The sequence below is a fragment of the Lipophrys pholis genome (genome assembly GCF_963383615.2).
Source record: "Lipophrys pholis genome assembly, chromosome: 11".
Classification (NCBI taxonomy): Eukaryota; Metazoa; Chordata; class Actinopteri; order Blenniiformes; family Blenniidae; genus Lipophrys; species Lipophrys pholis.
Genome location: NC_137631.1, coordinates 3847302 through 3866401, shown reverse-complemented (window position 1 = coordinate 3866401; position 19100 = coordinate 3847302). Strand labels below are relative to the sequence as shown.

The window sequence follows — 19100 nt, the reverse complement described above, 5'->3', positions numbered from 1 at the left end:
GATCAGTGAACATTCACATGAAAGGGGTGGAGTTTGCAGCTCACTTTACCACAGAGGAGCAATAATTCCATGAAAATATGAAGAATTAAAACACATCCACCAGGCTAAAAGCAGCACTGTTGCCGCAGCCAAAGCCAGAAAACTACTGACTTATTAATGTGTGACTTGGTGAGATTATACGACATTGATTCAACGGACAGTATAAACAGACGGCACGGCACGACGCTCAATTTCACTTTATAACAACAGAAACATTCCAGGCAGAGCTTCCTCACTGCTCAGTCTATATTCAGTCTATATTTTCCATGGAGTTGTTTGCCCCATGCGAGCGCATTTTCTGTTGGAATCTTAATTGTTCACCATTACGGCACAAGTGATTGCACATTCCATGAATTCATGTTTCTGCAGTTCTGTCAGGCATGACCATTATTATTAACTTCATTATTACTTCCGCCAAGGAGGTTAAAAAAAATCCACCATGTTTTTTTGTCTGTCTGACAAGATACCTCAAAAACTAATCAGCTTATCGTCATAAAAATTGGTACAAAGATGCATTTTGATCAAATGAAGAACAGATAAGATTTCAGTGGTATTGTTACAAATTTTAATTTTGCCATATATTGTTACATGCCTGTCACTTTAAATGACAAGGCATGTAAAGGAACCCCCTCATCGGAGCGTTCAGGGAAACTCAGGATGACTGAAAAAGGGAGCAGATCATGTAAGTTACCAAAGCAATAACGTCATCTTTTTTCCACAGATGATCGCCACACCGGGGTTTTAGAATTTCCCTAATCTGGGACCCTTGTTTAAAAAAAAAAAAACGTTTTCGTGCATCTAAAAAAAAACACTTGTTTACCTGAACCGGCGTTCTTGTGTGGACTTTGTGTTCTTAGTGCATTAAAAAAAACAACAACAACTGCAGGTTACTTGTTTGATTTTTGGGATTGGTACAATATTCTGTCTGCTGTGAACTCTTCGCCCTCCCATGATCTGTTGACCTGAGCTGTTGAAATATTCCCTCTGTTTGCTCCAGCTGTGTAAATGAGCACTGTGTTGGCGAACCTGGGCCGCATGTGCAGCGGCTGCAGTCATGGGTTTGGCTGCTGAGGCGCAAAATGAAAAAAAAAAAAAAAACGGAGTGGAAAAGTGAGGAACTGACACAGTTGAAGTCAGCCTCCGGGATGTGTTTGTTTCTCTGTGGCCGGGAGGAATCTACTCCTGACCAGCAACCTGCTCGATTTATTAGCGATGTTGGCGAAAGGGAGGCGACGGTTTGCCAAAGCAGAGATAAACGACCCTCTTCCAGGTCTGAGTCTCCCACCATGCTATTGAAGTTTTTATCTGTTATGGCTCATCCTTCCTGGCACTTGAGTTTTCACTTTTTTTTTAAAAGCCAAGCAGACTTTCTTTCTTGTTTTTTTTTGGTTTGATTGGTAATTTTTCCACATCTCTTGTTGCGCTCATAACTGAAAACAGATTAATACACAGCTGGGGCAACGGCAGCGACAGACAGAATAGTTCTGTTTGAGGAGAAACAAAGTCTGCAGTCTTCGTTTGAATGCAAAAGAAAAAAAGAAAAAAAAGAAAACTCTATTTCAAATCAGATACAGCAGGAAGAAATCAGCCGAATCAGGTCAAGGATGGGAGTGATTTATGGACTGGAGCTGGTGGAGCAGCTCGTGGCCAAACGCCGTCTGTGTCACTTCCTCCAGCATGCGAGCAGACGCTTCGACTGGGCGAACTGCCTCCAGAAAAGTAACCCTTCAGCACCGGTTTCCACTGCGCAGTATGTGGCAGTACATCACGGGATATCATGTGATTCCTCTGACAAACGTTTTTAGAGATTACTGATTACTGATTTCAGAAGTTTCAAAATCAGTTACTCTAATGATTATCGTACTCAGTTACTTTTCAAAAACATGATACACAAGCACTCATTCTATTTGTTCCGTATATTCCATTATATAGAATTAAATCAAATGAAAGTCTTTTTTTAAAACTTGTTTTATTCTTTTTCAATACTTTAACTTTATGCACATTGCATCAAGCTTAAAATGTAATTTCTTGTAACAGCCTCTGACTTGAAGAAAGCCATTGAACATTTAACCTATTTTCTGTATTAAGTATTGCCTCTGTTAACGGTTTTTCATATTCCAGCACATAAAATAAAACATTTTTTTTTGTGTGTATACTCCTTCATTTGAATAGATGTAAACAAAATAGACCATAAAATAGTTAAAATCAAAGTATCTTGTAACTGTATTCCACATTGGATGTGGGAGCCGCAGCGGGCATGTCAGTGGGGGCTTTCTCACTGAGTTTCCCCCAGATGTGTTCAGATTTGAGGTGGAAGTCTTTGCTGTAGATTAAAGTTTTCTTCCCACCCAGAGTGCACAGTGGACTCGAATGTTTTTGTCAACTTTTATCAAGTGGAACTCAGAAGTCGCGGTCCCACTGCGCTGTACGTGCCGGGGCGGAGCGGGACGGGCCGAACGGTACGGCAAGTAAAAGCGCATCCAGACCCAACTCTGTTGCGCGGTCCAACCTAAATGTAGGTGGGGTTGTGAATGACGCAACAGTATTTGCGGGACCAACACGGAAGTTGCGGGTGCAGTTTAGGCGGCTGTCCGAGTAAAGCCGTGAGCCTCCTCTCTCTGTGACACCGTTTCAAAAACGTTCTCATTATGAACAGCAGCGTCCAACTCCTCTCCATCTCCGCTCATCTCCTCCTCTCCTGGAATGGAGAGGAGCGTCTGCACCTCATCGGAAGACCAGGGAGCTGCGTAGAGCAGACATCTCAATGAACTGAGTCAACAAAACAACCAGCTTTGCGCAGCAGAGTAATGTAAACAACAATGGAGGGGCCACATCTAAAGTAATGTCGGTACTTCCAAGCATCAAATGCTGCAAGGTCCTGCTCTCTCCCGCTCTCTCCCGCTCTCTCCCACTCTCTCCTGCTCTCTCATGCTCTCCATGTTATTTCCTGTTGTTCACCACAATGATTGTTGAGGTTTCAAAACCCGGATCTTTTTAACAGCTATTGAATCGATCTCGCTATATGGTTGTAGCTCATATATTGATTTGACATAAACTCTGTGTGTGTGTGTGTGCGTGTGTGTGTGTGTGTTCAAAACCATTTAAAAATCGATTGAAAATTGAGCAAGTTATGGTTATTTAAAAAGTAAATGCACCACTACTACACAATGTTATGGATGAGCGAGCTGCCTGTGGCAAGATGGCCACCAGTGCGGACATGGGACTCCATTGGCCGGCAGCGCGGACAAGACATCTAGCCTTTATATATACTGTATGTCTATGATGGTGGAGTGGAGAATGGCTCGGAGCAGGACACAACAACTTGTTGGACATTGACCGTCACTCGCGCTACAATTTCAGCTTGAAATTACTTGAAATGATTCTTCCTGACGCCACAGAGACTTGAACTCTGGCAGGACAATGTGCATAGAAAAGGTCTGCTGGAGAGGTGCTGAAGAAAATACAGGAATTTATTGAATTTGTGATTCAATACAGTTTTTTTTTAATGTAGGTAACATAATTGAGGAAGTGACGTTTGTCAAAACGGTGAGAAAGAAAATAAAATATCAAGAAAAGAAAGTAAAAATAACTTGTTGAAAGTTGAATGATGACACAGTGTTCTGGAAACACACCGTTTATATAACAAACCTGAAAACTCCTGGACAGCTCTCAGGGATAACGTCTCGCGACACCGGACAGCACTAACAGGAATGCAGTGTGCTGATTGGCTGAGCTGTAAACACGTCAGAGTCATAAGTGTGGCAGCTCACTGGGAACAAACTTAAGGGTTATCAAGTCAAATGATCTACAACGCTTATCCTTGTTTGATTTTTAAATGAGACATCAGCTTTAATAACATCTGCTGAACAGCCCCATAAAGCCACTGCACTCCGTTCCTGGAGTGGTGAAATATATCTTAGCTCTATTTTTCTGCGTGAAACTTTTTTTTTTTACAATCGGACTTGAACCTGAATTTGAGTAGATGCATATTATTTGTGATATGAACACATCGAAAACTAATTATTTAACAATTAATTTTATTGAAAAATACCATAATTAACAGAATAAAATCTGTATTTTTCTTTAATAGAAACCTGTCTTGCTTCATAGAATAAAAAAAAATATTTCTTTAACAGAACTCCGTCTGGCTTGAATTACAACAGAATGAATAAAAAGTAACAAAATTGTATAAATGAGTGGAAAACAATAGAAAGTAGAACATTCCTGTGATAATGCCCATTTGGAATTGTGGGGCAGCATGATCTCGTCTCCTTTGGTGAAGGATACATCAGTGGTTCCTATGCTAAAGGAAGTTATTAAGGAAGCATTGAGCCTCTTTTCCTTATTTCCTAATTCCTTATTTCTTGAGAATTCGAACTCTCCATATCATGGCCTTTCACTTAAACACTTCCGGGAGTTCAGGAAAAGTAGATAGGAAAGGAGATGGGAGCTACTATTCATATGCACCCGAGATGCCATTTCTGTAGCCCGTGACCTGCTGCTGCTGCAGGCTGGTGCACTCAGACTCAGACCGGCTGCACAACAACTCAAGTTTCACGTGACAACACCTAATCCACTAAATAAAAAGAGTGCGTTTACACTGCAGCAGCGGACACAGAGACAACGGTGTAGTTAGTATGCCAGGCCACAGGAGGGCGCTGTTGCTTGATTTTGTAATGAAACTACACAGACGTGTGTGGAGAGAGCAATACACTATAAACGTGACAAAAATGAAGAGAACCAGACATTCGCATAGACTGATGACGCATCGGATGCTATCAGGGAGATTCTCAACTATTAAACTACTGATCTGGATGATAAAACTAGAATATGGACCGCTGGTCGTACCACTACGCGGCCGCCATGTTTGTTTACAACTGAATGAGCAGGAGGGAGGGGGAGAGATGTGCATGAGCAGTAACAGGGTCTGTAGCCTCCATCAGTCTCTGCAGGATGGATTTGCGCCGTGAAAGAATCTTTCCACCTTGGGAGCCGGATTGAAAACTTTGCGGATACAGTGGATCCGCTAACTGGTGTCGTGTAAACGGACCCCCCAAAAGTGAAGAAAGTTTTGCGGATACACTCGAATTCGTTGTCGTGCAAACGGGGCCTAAATAACACAGTCAAAAGACAGTCACAACCATCCGGCATAACGCACTGCATTAGCACATGCGCTAATCTGCACGCATGTTATCGTTAGCCAATGCACTGATTAGCATACGCGCTGATTAGCATATGGCCTAACATTAGCATACGTGTTAATTTGCTCCGTTCTGGCGGAAATTTACACGTTGCATGAGGGTCCACATCTGATCACGGCCTGAAGACGATTACATCGATTGGGCATAGCGCCACCTGCTGTTTAGAGGAAGTGGGGTGACATGCACAAAACCTTGACATGCTTGCAGCTTCAATTATGAATTATCAAGATTAAACAACAAGCTCAGTTAAAGCAGGTGTAAATTCATAATAATCACAATACTTAACAACATTGTGCTTAATAAATATTGAGACGCCCGACTTGTCAGTGAAAACAACTTTGGTCTTTTCACAAACATTCAGCGTCAGAGTTTCCCCTCACAAAAGATGACGTAACTTGATCATGGCTCAGTGGGTGAAGTGTGCAAAATAATCATGTTGTTTTCTTTGGTACAACCACTTGAAACAAATGTCATCAGGCTGTTCTGTCCCTGAAGAAACATCTCTGTTAAACACAAAGTGAAACCACAATGTCTGTGGTGACTGTGAAGTGCCGCTACGCCGTCCAGCCAGCAGCAGGACTTCACAGAGTGTTTATTCTACTATGGTGTATTATGGTGTTTGTTCTAGTGAAGTCCCATGTGAGTGCGGTTTCACGCTACGAGTGTCGGACAGATTCACCAGATCACATAAAACCTTCAAGACAATTCATAGATGACTTTCAACCTGGTCAAACATCTGTCTCCAGACGCGATTACAACCCCACCTGCTGTGATTCAAACACAAACAGTGTGCTGCACACATTGTTTGTCTTTGAGTCACATTGGCAAGAAACAACAACATCATTAGTGATGAATTACACTGTGGGTTAAACCATCATTCTAAAAGCCACTAAAGCTCCCAAAAACCATTGACTTCCTGGAGAAATACTCATCATCTAACAGGGAGAGCGATCACAGGCCTGCAGGCTGGACCTCCAGGGAAACATTATGAGGCTTTCAGATATCACTTCCACGCTGAGCAACTTTAAAGGGGGACAAAATATAGGGAAAAAATATATATTTCTAGTTGGTTTACACATGTATAACATGATATTTGTTTTCAGGCTCTTATTTTTGGAGAATATATAACAAAATCTGTATTTTGTGAGCTGACAAAGAAGAAATCCATGTTTTCTTTACATTGTTCAGGAAACTGCCTGATTGTTACATTAGAGTCATTAACTTTCCAAACAAAAACACCCAAAGCAGAAAGAATCAACAATCAAAGACCAACATGTACCTGATATCTGGATTCATTCTATTGATGATGCAACGGTCCCTGCAACTTCAGGCCAAAGCCTGCATGTATAGCCACTGTTTAGTATCGGAAGGCTTCCCCAGACTGAGATTTTAACAATCTTTAGGAGTCACAGCCTCTCACACTGCACGAGATGAATTTCAATAATCATGTCCGCAGACTGTACGAACACGCACGCTGACTCGCTCGCGTTTGAGGGGGGACTGCACAGTCGTGTTCATGTGCACCATAACAAACACATGAACGGAGCCTCGGCGTCGTGGCATTGAAGTGTTTCGAAAGAAATCCAGAGAACAGAGAAGGAGGAGAATATGAACACGGTCATGGCTCAGAGAGCGAGAGGTCAACCTGGAGGGTAATGTTGTAACGAGAACTTGAAGTAAGTCTTGTTAGCGTCTATTAGCAGCTACTGGCATTTTAACGTTAGCATCGACTGTTGTGGTCTTTCATTTCCCAACAAAACACACTCCATGTGAACCAAACAAACAGGCTACAGGTTGGAGCAGCAGCTACAATCGCCCCAAATATCTGACACTGTCTGGCAGTTGTTTCATGCATTCTGCAGGTTGCAGCAGCAGCTGACGCTTTGACTTCCATATCAGACACAATCCGATAGTGGTCGGACGCCTTCGACCCATACCGCGGCCGTCCTGCAGCCCGACGGTATCGAGCCGCGACCGCAGATTTTACGAATGATTCTCCAACGATCCGAACTTACGTCTCAGATGGCCGAAAATCGTGGTGTTTGTGGGAGCCTTTAGATCAGAACATTTTAGAACATCAAGACAAGCTTTGCAGTGAAGCTGTTCACCAGAGACCAGGGAATAGAACTGCCAGCTTTTCTATGTCCTGTATTCACCTTGCTCATTAGTAAAGTTACGTCACAATGCACAACGCTAACCATTCGGCAAGAAAAATGTAGAGTAACAGCAGCTGGCCGATATGGCCTAAAATCTATACTGCGGTGTAAATATGTAGTTGAATTGATTGTATAGAGTCCCCGGGCAGCTCAGTTGGTAGCGCGTGAGACTCACAATCTCAAGGTGGTGGGTTCATGTCCGCCTTCCTGTGGGCTCACCACCCGCAGGAAAGGTTCTTGATCAGTGCAATGTGATCTGGGTGACAGTGATCAGACTACCACCCCTGTGAAACGGAGAAGATGGATGATTTTATGGATAAAGATTGTTCAATTGATTGATTAATCAATCAGTCAAGTCAAGATTGTTGAGTTGCTCATCATACTAACCTTTATTCATCTCAGTCATTGTTGCTGAATAGATCTAATTTTTCTAATAGAGTTCGATCTTTCTTTTTTATCTCCACACCTTAGAGCTCCATCACCATGTTTTGATGAGTACTCATGTGGATGCAGACTACTTAAGACAGAGTTTGGTGTAAACGGGCGCGTTAAAGGCTTTCACAGACTTGTAAATGTTTATAGTTTTACGGAGGCTAATAAACATATCTTAAGCCCGAACAAACCCACATGCTCCGCTTCAAAGAAAGCCTAAAAAAACCCCAAACATAACACACTCACTCTAATAACTGGATTCATTCACTGCCAGATTACATGTAAAGCACCACACAGAAGTTATCCAAGGCTTATTAATGAAGCTGAATGTCCTTCCAGGGTGGCACATGTTCAGTCCTCAGCTGTATCAAAAATCATGTCTAAATTTCCATAGATGTTATCCACTTGACTTACAGCCTTCAACATGTGCTCGGTGCTGTATATAGGACATGACAAGTGATAAAAGCAAACATGCTTTGATGGGGTTTTTTTTTTCTGAAGTAACCCGATTGCCACTTTAAACAGAAAAGGTTTGAAAAGTTTTCTCCTTGCCCGCACAGCCCTCAGACCTGGTTCTGCACTCCTGCTTTAATGTTGAAGCCTGATATGAACTCCCACTGTGCGTGCAGCACCTGGCTGATCTTTGCAAGTGCTGAGTTGTGTGCTGGTGTTTCTCTCACCTGGCAGCAGGCTGCAGGTCCACAGCAGCAAGAGGTGCTGATAATCCATGAGGAGAAGGAGACTGGAGGTGACGGGAGTGAGAGCCCCTGTGTGTATGTGTGTGATGCTGGAGTGTGGATTGTGGATTTCGGGTTAAAAGTGAGGCAGAATGAGGGAGAGAGACAGAGGAGGAGTGTCTGGTGATGTGAAACCCGACTCTTTAAACTGACTCAAGGATTTATGAGTCGTTCATCCAAGTGAACTGCGTGATTTGAGTCAGATGCGCATGTGCACCATTTCCACCATCTGCAGGACCTGGACGCTCAGCTGAACTGCGTTATTAAGCACGAGGAGCCTTGTGTATCAATAGGAAGATGCTGAAACACTTCTGAGGAAAATAAAGAATTACACAATAGTTTTTAGTGGCACTGGACTCTTTATTCTACATTATTTGTGTTTTTGAAAGTTTGTCTGAACCAGAAACTAAGTTAAAGAAATCATTAGCATGAAATAAATACTGTACGTCATCACGTCCTGCGTCTTCTGGGCCAATCCCTGTCTCCGGCTCCTGGTCCAATCAAAGTCTATGATTCTTGGTCCGACGTTCTTCTCTTCACCACAAGGGGGCACTCCGTCTGGTCTCAGTCTTCTGGCAAAGGTACTCAAAATGTCCATTAATTATATAAACCTGTGGAAGCTACACTAATTCCCTGAAATGATTGTCACAAACTAAATGGCTAAATAACACATGGCGAAAGACACAAGCTGACATAGATTAACAAGGTCTTAACAAGACTTTTCCTCCAAACCTCATCTCCACTCTGTATGCCAAGCTCCTCCTACCAGGTGTTTTTCAGAAAGTGTGTGGCACAGTCTGTTTGTTCCAAGAATATATTTTAAAATATAAATAAATAAATTTTCTTGATTCTGGTGGACCCAACATCTTCTACCTTCTGGGAGAGACTCAGAGTTAGGCACACATTGGTGGACATAATTCCTAACCTGCAGATATTTGAAAAAATGTCACACTTCCCATTTCCAGGAGGTGGCGCTTTGCCCAATAGTTGTGTCTCTTGACCACTGTTGCCAACTTGGCGACTTTCTCGCTAAATCTGGCGACTTTTCAGGTCCTGTTGGTGACTTGTTTTGTGTGAAAAGCGACTAGCGACAGAGCTAGCGACTTTTTCTGGTGTTATTGGCGACTTTCTAGTGTGTTTGGCGACTCTGACGTGAAAGCAGGTACGGTTCTGCAGTCACTGTGGTCAACGAGCAGCGGGTCCTGCTGTGAGCCCGTCCTCCGTCCTGAAGCATTCACAGACCTGCGGTCAGTCTGACATTCCCTCCCTCCCTCCTGCAGTCAGACCAGAGGAGACCCTCACCACACTGCGTCCACACTGAGAAAGGAACCGCGCATGCGCAAGGCCGCCGCTGGTTTACTGAGTGGCAAGTAAATATACATGTTTTTTCAATCACACTAGAACAGATCCAATAAATCACTGCATGTGACTCGCACAGTCTCAGTTGTACTCATATGGTTTGCAGTCTGGAGCCCTGTTATAATAACATAAATGTTATTAATTTACCGGATTTACAAATACACATGGGCCACATTTGGACCACATGTGGTCGAGACAAAGCATGAGGCGTGAAGTTATTTTGGGAAGTGATGGCCTATTTCAATGACAAAAATAAAAATAAAAACACTAGAATCAGCAGCAGAAAGCTCATTTGCAGTTCTAAACATATTTTTTTACTTACTTTGTCTCTTCCGTGACATTATTCCTCTTTCCGACAGCGTGCCCTACAATTACACGCCAATGTCCAATTACGCAAATATGGTGATGACATCATTTAGCGACTTCTAGCGACTTTGAGGACAGCCAATAGCTACTTTCCTTACTGAGGAGTTGGCAACACTGCTTTTGACAGTGATCAGTATGAAATTTTACACGGTGTGTATGCTAATTAGTGCGGATGATAATTAACTTGTATGCTAATGCTAATGGCATATGTGAGTGTGTATGCTAATTAGCGTGTATGCTAATGCAGGTGCACTATGCCTGATGGTTGTGACTGTCTTTTGACTGTGACCAGACATGGATTCTCAAGCAATGTGTGAAGTTTGAGCCAGATCAAAGCATGTACACCCCACTTCCTGTTTCCAGCAGGTGGCGCTATGGTTGCTGATGGTTGTAATTGTTGTATGGCTGTGATGAGGCTCGGACTCTGATGCAGCTTAATAAGTTTGAGGTCAATCTCTTCACATTCATTCTATTTACATTGTACTTCCTGTTTCATGGCGAGCTTAACCCCTGCCACGCCCCCAAATGGTGGGACGACTGAGGGTCATCATATAGTTGTGTTGAGGACCGGACTCTGATTCACTATTTCAAGTTTGAGGCCGATCTGACCGTATTCAAGCTGTTTATACTGCACTTTGTGTTCGTGGCGAACATCAAACTTTGGTTGGTTGTGGTCACGCCCCCATACTTAACTTTAGCCTTTTCTAACCCTTTTCTATCACCACACCAATATTCAGATGAATTGGAATTACTGTCATTGACTAGGGCGCTCTCAAACATTCCATCGTATTTACACGCACTTCCTGTGTCCAACAGGTGGTGCTATGGCCGATGGTCGTTATCTTCATGTTGGTGATCAGGGTCAGACTCTGATGATATGTGTCAAATATTCAGCCGATTTACACTGCACTTCCTGTTTCATGGCGAAACAAACTTCGTGGCGTGGTCACGGCCACATCCTAAAACGTTTGCCTGAGATTTTGATAACTTTTACTCTTCAACCTCTTTTCTATCAAAAGAGCTCAAGTTGAGGTAGATTGGAGTTTCCCCCCCTGGGATGAGTTCTCTCTGGAAAATGTGTAAATTTGGGCAAAAATTAATTTTCCACAAAATATCCAACTTCCTTTAGAGTTTTCAGTTTGGCCGTGTTTTTTTTTCCCTGTCTTGGCCTGTTACATATGCGTGCAGAATTTCATAGCTCTTGGTGAAACGGGATTCTGGGGCTTCCTTTTCCAATTTTGCATGTGGCGCCGTTGAGCCAATTCGCAATCCACATGTGTAACTCCCCCAAATTATCAAAATTTTCGCTGTACCTGACGAGTGTGCAAAGTTCCACAAAAAGTTATGTATGCAAAAGCTCCGTTTCCACCGCACAAAAAGTACAGGGATGGAACGGAGCGGAACGGAGCAGCGTAGAAAGTCCGATTAAAATGTAGGCGGGGTTGAGAACTCCGCAGATATGTGACATTGCAACAGATCTGGACCTTATGAATCCTCTGTTGTTGTTGTTAACATCACTAGTGTTTAGTTAATTTTTTTTGCAGCCACAGAGCTGCAGCTGCAACTTCCGTGTTGGTTCCGAGAGAGCGAACGCCGCCTGGCCCGGCAAAGTCCAGCCGGAGCGGCACGAAACGGCGACGTGACAGCCGCAAATTCCGTTTTAGTTCCGAGAGACCGAATGTCACCCCGGCGAAGTGACATCGGAGCCACAGCGGTGTCACAAAAAACCCGTCAGCGCTGGTGTCGCGCCGCTGGACGTAACAGCCGCAACTTCCGCGTTGGACCAGAGATCGGGGACGCGATGCGAGGACAGACACGGGGCTCGAAGGAGCTCCGGCGTGCCGGCGCACCGTGTGTGGACGCGGTCTGAGTCTAATCATCGCGTAGCATCACGTCGCACACACTGGCAGTTTCCGGAACTCCAGCGTCGGGGAACCAGAGCTCTGGGACAGTGCAATGGAGCACTGGCCGACGATATGACGCGGCAAAGGGACTCGGTAATGCATCGGTTACGGCCGTAGCGTCTGCTCCCGAGTCCTGATCTCCGTCCCTGCCTCGTGTCTGCTCTTTCGGGACCAACATGAAAGTTGCGCAGCAAAAAACAAACAAAAAAAAACCAAACAATCAGTGCAAAGCTGAATATGTTAACAAGTGACGTAGAAAAACCCACGTGTATGAAGCAGTGGAGTGATGGAGGCTGGTTCATCACGACTAACTCAGACTGCACTTCAGAGACCAGGTCAGGCGCGGTGGTCATCACATTATAATAATAATAATGAATTGGTTTTATGTCGAGCTTTTCTAAACTCTTAAAGACGCTTTACATTGCATCATTCATTCACTCCGACCGAGTCGTCGTCAGCGTGCTCAGAATCCACCGGGGGGACGGTGACGCATGTAAACAAATGAATGAACGTGACCACGCAGCCCCTGTTGATTGGATAGAGGTGACCCACGTCTGACCAATCAGATTCTTATTATAATCATTATTATTTATTTACTTTGTTTTTCTTTTCTCACGTTACGGACCAATAGGGGCAAATCCGTTTTTCTATTTAAATATATGTAAACTTCCAGTATGGAAGTGGGTGGAGGGGGAGAAGGATGAGGGGGTCCTCCACGCAGTTCTTAGCAGTCAATCATGTCCCACAGCTGCTGCAGCAGGTCGTCCTCTCCGATGTCGACGTCCATGTCGTCCTCCACGTAGTCGCCCATGAACTCGTTAATGAGGTCGTCGATGTCGTCCACGGCTGAAGAAGAGGAGGGGGCGGCGCTGCAGGTGGAGCGAGACGCTGCCATGACGGGTCCCCTGGACTTTGGCTGAGTGGGAGACTTCAGGACCGGACTGGAAAACACACAGCATTTATTAGTGAGGAAGCAGGATGAAGGGAGCAAGACCTAGGTTCGTAGACCTAAGTCCTACGAACACAACATCTTTATCTTTGTTGATTCTGAATAAATGTGACCTATGATTGTGTGTTATTTCTGAACTTATAGAATCATGTCAAGGTCCTGCTAATTGACTAAAACTTTATGCAGAAGGTTCAATATGTGCCACTGATTATAGTCCTCCAAGTTGCCAAATAAGCCTTCAACAGCCAAAAAACTTCAGCGCCTCTGGGGGCCATCGCCCCCCCTGGGCCCCCGACCAGGGCGCTGCACCTGCACCCCAGCCTAACTTATAGTGGTCCCACCGCTACGCTGTCAGATAATCCTGGTGAGAACCCTACAGAGTTCATGAAGAGCTGGAGTGTGTTGAGAGCAGAGCTGGAGACTGTGTCTGTATTGACGGGTATTGAAGGGGTATAGGACGGGTATTGAACAGGTATTGACGGGGTATTGGACTTGTACCTCTGGGGGACAGCACAGGTCTCTTTGGCAGCTGGCTGGCTCTCCTGACTCTGACTCTTCTTGGAGATGGAGACGGTGTGGAGCTTCTCCCTCAGCGGGCCGGAGGTGGAGGCAGCCTCCAACAGGCTGCTGGGACTGCCAGGTACAGCCGAGCTGGGCTGAGCCTCGACACTGAAAGACGCCACAACCTGACAACACAAGAGCGTTTGATAAGAAAGCTGCTGCACTAACACACAGAAAAGTCTGCTCCTCAAGGTGTGTTGCAGTTCGTCCACTGCACCTGCCAGCAAGTCAGATGTGATCCAGACAGATGTTCATGTATGTCAACAAGACTGATTGATAGGGTGCCAGCACTGTGGATGTTCTGAAGGAAACAGAAGATATAGTGACATGAGATGATATTTCTGACAGTGATGGAGATGAACCATGAAACATCCTGTAAAAACAGTAGAAATAAAAGCCTATGAAGTCTATTAAAAAAAACATGAACTGTAAAATGACAAAAGCATCTATTGTTAAAAGAAGAAATGAAACCGTGCCGCTGTAAACACTGTAAATAACAAACAATGCTGTTACAGTGACGTGTGTGTTTGTGTGGCAAAGTTCTCCTTGGTTCATATATGACATTAGTGGAAGAAGCGTTTTTCCACAAATGTGCAAAGGTTCATGGTCTGAATTCACATTTCATGGTAATAATTCCTCAAGACTTTTCTAAAGTGTTATCATAAATATATAAGTGAATCAAGTATCACAGAAACTTTGTTTTTTAAACTTATACTTGTATAATAAGTATAATTCTTCTGACACACATTTAACTGCTTTGGATGTCCTGCTGGGGGGTCCAGGATCCAAGGGGAATTGATCTTTTTCTTTCTTTACACAAATCACAGTTGAAATCTCCTCCTGGGATTATTCTGCCTTTACTTCCTTTGTCATCGTCACTGAAATGTCTCTAAACAATGTGGGCAGGGCGGCACGGCTCGGTTGGTAGAGCGCTCGTCTCCCAATTGGAAAGTTGAATCTTCAATTCCCATCTCTGCCTGCCAGCATGCCGAAGTGTCCTTGGGCAAAACACTGAACCCCAAACTGCCTGGGTGAATACAGTGTGAGAGTGAGTGGTTGGTGGTTGTTGCTGATGGTGCAGATTGCCACTAGATGGCCCTGTTGGTTTGAAGATAGAGTCTGAAAGACTGTCGGTGAAGTGGACTTTCAAACGTTTGTTGAACAGACAGCGCCGCCTAGTGGCTTCAGAAAATAAAGACAGTGTGTCATGAAGCTTCATTTGGCCATCACTCTCAGGGCAGCTGAGGCTTCAACGTCCAGTATGGACAGAATGAGTAAAGCAAAGTAAAGCGTCTTTGAGTCTCTCAGAAAAAAGAGCTTTATAAAAGAATTCCAGTGTCGTTCATTCATGACATATTTCTGCTCAAACTATTTACGGATCTGTCAGGTTTCCAATATGTGCCCCCCCCCCCCCAATGTTAAAGTCATTCCTACACCATTGATTAGAAGAACACATAGTAGTGGACTGTGTGTGTGTGTGTGTGTGTGTGTGTGTGTGTGTGTGTGTGTGTGTGTGTGTGTGTGTGTGTGTGTGTGTGTAGGAGGTCTGGAGTGATGAGGGTGAATGGGTGTAATGACCTTGAACGTCCACCACAGGAAGGCAGAAGTTCAATTCAATTCAATTCAATTTTATTTGTAAAGCGCTAAATCACATCAACAAACATCTCAAAGCGCTCTTACAATGATAGAGAACAACAGAACCCAACTAAACCTTCCAAAGTAGCAGATGTAACAAGCAACAGTGGAAACCAGGAAAAACTCCCTCTTCAGGAAGAAACCGTGGGGCGGACCCTAGACTCTGGAAGGGCGGCCATCCGTCTTGACCGGTTGGGGGGAGAAGTACATGGGATAGGACAGGGAGAGAGAGGAATAGAAGAGGGAGAGAGAGAGAGTGGCAGACAGGCCAGATAAATACAAATACCAAGAAAAGTCTATGATGAGCGTTGGTCTGATGATGAACCAATCTCAGTCTGGAGTTTAAGGGCCGTGCCGTTGCGGTGGGGTCGCGGTGCTGTGGTAGGGTCGGGTAGTAGGACCGTGGTAACTCCACTCTGGGAGTCTTGGGTCTGATCCCCTGGATCTTGCTCCCCTCCTGTCAGGGAGAAAAAAAGATGGCGGCAGTATCTGGTGGCTACAGTAATTACGTAGTAATTAAGTAGTTACACAGAGAGAAAGAAAGAAAGACAAGAAACAAGTCAGGTTAGTGAAGGAGGGAGCGAGGGAGAGGGGGAGAGAAGAGAAGGACAGAGTTCTGGCGAGGTTCGGTTCTGAACCCCGGTTCCTCCACACAGAGATTGAAGGAGCTTCTGGAAGCTCACTTGATTCTCTGGTTCCTGCGGTGGGGAACCCAAGTTCGTACTGTGATGGTGGAAGGAATGCAGCTTCCAGGGAGGGGTTGCCGGCCCCCCCTGGTGTGGGTCACGTGACCAATAGGTCCAAGAGGTGACCACATGTTTCAAATTCCTGGCAATGTGTAAAAAATAAGTGTTTTTCCCAATAAGCAGTGAAAATATTACTTATTACCTATTATTATTGGCTACAGCAGAGTCATCTTGATTCAGCCATATTTCTGTTCTTGAAAAAAAAAAAAAAATTATATTTCTACAGAGAGATTCACACCAGCATTTAAAAAATATTAAAAATCCCCATTACAGAAATGTGGAGATGTGTTGACATATTTTATTGGAATCAACTTGTGTCCAGTCCAGCATGAGGGGACACAGTTTGGTTTTGTCTGGGAGCTGATTGGACGATGCACAATGAATTGAAAGGAGTGATTCCAGCTGATCACTCTGACCTCCATGTAGAAGTACAGGCCCAGTGTGGCTGAGCTGAGCTTTGCTTTATCCTCCTTCAAACACAAAATATAATGTAAGATAAACCACAGAGATGTAATCTTAAGCCCCGTTTCCACAGTGCCCCTTGGTGCCGGTACGGGTCAGGTCGGAACCGGTTGTTGTGCGTTTCCACTGACTCAGAACCGTTACCAACCGGTACCATTGGTAACCATTTCTCGCTACCCCTCCACTTGGGGTACCAGGCACAATGTGCCGGATATGAGGGGGAGGAGCTTCAACACTGCCGTCTGCTCATTGGTCCGTGACAACCGCTGTTCTCCCAGCAAGCAGCCATTTCCAATCAGTTCTTCTGCAGCAATCAGGAAACTTTTTTGAAAATGTCCTCCCGTTATGGCGTCACATCCTGCATGATTACGCAACCGTTCATAACCCCGCCTACATTTCAAACCGTTCCCCGTGTAATGGAAACGCGGCACTGATACGGGTCTGGTTACGGATAGTCAACCCCCACCTGACCGGCACCGGTACCAAGGGGCACTGTGGAAACTGGGCTTAAGAGCACTGCTCGAGGGAATCTAAACCGCCTCATGAGCCGGTCATCACCATGGCCCAGGAAATCTTCACCATCCCTAAAAACTCTTCCCATCCGGATCCTACCGTTGAGGTGAGCTTCAATGAGTGCCGGCGCATCCATGGTGCAGCTTTATGCACGGCTGTCACTATTTATATGTTTACTTGGCAATTAGACTGATTGATACACGCCTTGTCACAATTTAAAATCAATCATTTGTAATGATACAGAGCCGACCCTCTGAATCATTAGAAGATGAAAGTATGACATATGAACATGGTGCTGCTGATTCAGCAGTAATGTTCCACTAAAGAAACATCTAGAACACTGCGGCTTGGCTGTTTATTATTATGTGGATCAATAATTCAGATATCTGAAGATAATAAATGTATGAGATGAAATCTGGCTTCAATTCTCCACCTCACCATCAGCACCACTAGTTTCCAACCGTCCCCCGCCGCAACCTTTATCTTTTTAGATCACAAACCTTGTGTGGGAAGTGGCGTACACATCTTTCAGGACCTGTTCTGTACGTAAGGAACCTTTATAGATGAGGCCATTGGTCTTTAGGATCCATACAAATCCTCACTTTCTTGGACGACGGTCACCTTGCTGTTCACGTACTCGGTTGGCTCGGACTGTTTTGTGATAACAGCTGACTCTGTCGCTCAGAGGAACTGGGATCCGCCTGGGTGCTTCTTCTTCACTTTTTTTTTTCTTCATGCCATACAGTCTTTTATCCAGTCGTAACTTCAGGCTTGTCTTTCTTCCTAATATCTCTAGAGCGTCTTCCTTTATTATCTCAAAGTCAATCTGTGTTTCTGACCATCTTACTATCACATTAGTGATGTTTTGACCAATGGCTTCATCTAGTGGCGTGAGTTTGCCACTAACTTGCAGTGAGACATATGCTGTCCACCTGTCGGCCCTTAAATGTTTTACCTGAAATAACATTACAATCAGCTCCATTGTCAATTTGAAACTTGACTTTTTTTCAAATTTTTCTCAGCTCTCAATCTGTCATTGTCACCCCATGGCTGCTCCAATGTCTCTTCTTTCACTGTTCCTACAAACATGTCGGCTTAATCTCCATCCCTTTCTTCAATTTGATCAACAGCATGCATCTTTTGTCGGTTTTTCTTGCTGCTTGCTCGACACATCTTTGTAAAATGATTTTTCTTTTGACATGTGGTTGTGTCCTGTCACAGCCCGGCTCTGAGACTGCGACAAATGAAGGGAGTCTGACGAGGTTTCAAAGTATACATTTACAAAAATTGGACAACTGACAATAAACGTGGAAGTCAGTAGTGTGTGTATGTATGGATGTGTGGTCGTCAGCAAACAAAACAGAAGGCGGCAGCGGCAGGCCAGCCAGAGGAAAAACGCCGCCAGTGTGGGCGGAGGGAAGCCTTTAACTCTTCACACAGGCCCAGGTGTGACTCATTCCGCTGATGAGCCCTCCGGCCTGGAAAAGGAAAAACAACAGCAGAAACCGGAGCATCTAGTGGAGAGGAGGGGCCGTAACAGTCCACCCTCCTGCACGTGTTCGGTGTCTCCCAGTTGCAACACACCTGATTACAATGAGGGGCTCCTTCTTAACCTTTGTTACAAGCTTGATGAAGACATCATGATTAGAGAGTCAGGTGTGCCATACCCTTGTTAATGCTATATATACTATTTACCGTTATCACACTGATCCAAACACGTTCCAACTGTGGTTAGATGAAACAAACCTGAGCAGCTCTGTCTGGATATTAATATGACTTTTGAGCAGGTACATACATTTAACAAAGGAGCAACAACAAGTACAGACGTACATGATTTTGACAGTTGAACAAATGACGGCAGAAAACAAACAACATCAGCAGCACATCTCATGATGAGGAGTGGAAATCTTTGTGTGTGTGCGTGTGTGTGTGTGTGTGTGTGTGTGTGTGTGTGTGTGTGTGTGTGTGTGTGATGTTTGTCAACTGGGTGTGGTTGGAACTGTTGCAGGGAGGCCTGCAGCGACCCCCCGGGACCTGAGG

General features: G+C 44.5%; 1 protein-coding gene across 1 annotated transcript in view; it reads right to left on the bottom strand.

The window, feature by feature from the left end:
• The window catches only part of LOC308117025 (integrin alpha-11-like), a gene marked incomplete at its 5' end in the record, with an annotated part of 54119 nt that extends 45562 nt beyond the window's left edge, over positions 1-8557 (bottom strand). Inside the window, one exon of the mRNA XM_080475616.1 lies at positions 8509-8557. Within this exon, the coding sequence (XP_080331742.1) occupies positions 8509-8557 (49 nt within the window). The remainder of the gene's footprint in view (positions 1-8508) is intronic.
• Between the last annotated feature and the right edge of the window lie 10543 nt (positions 8558-19100).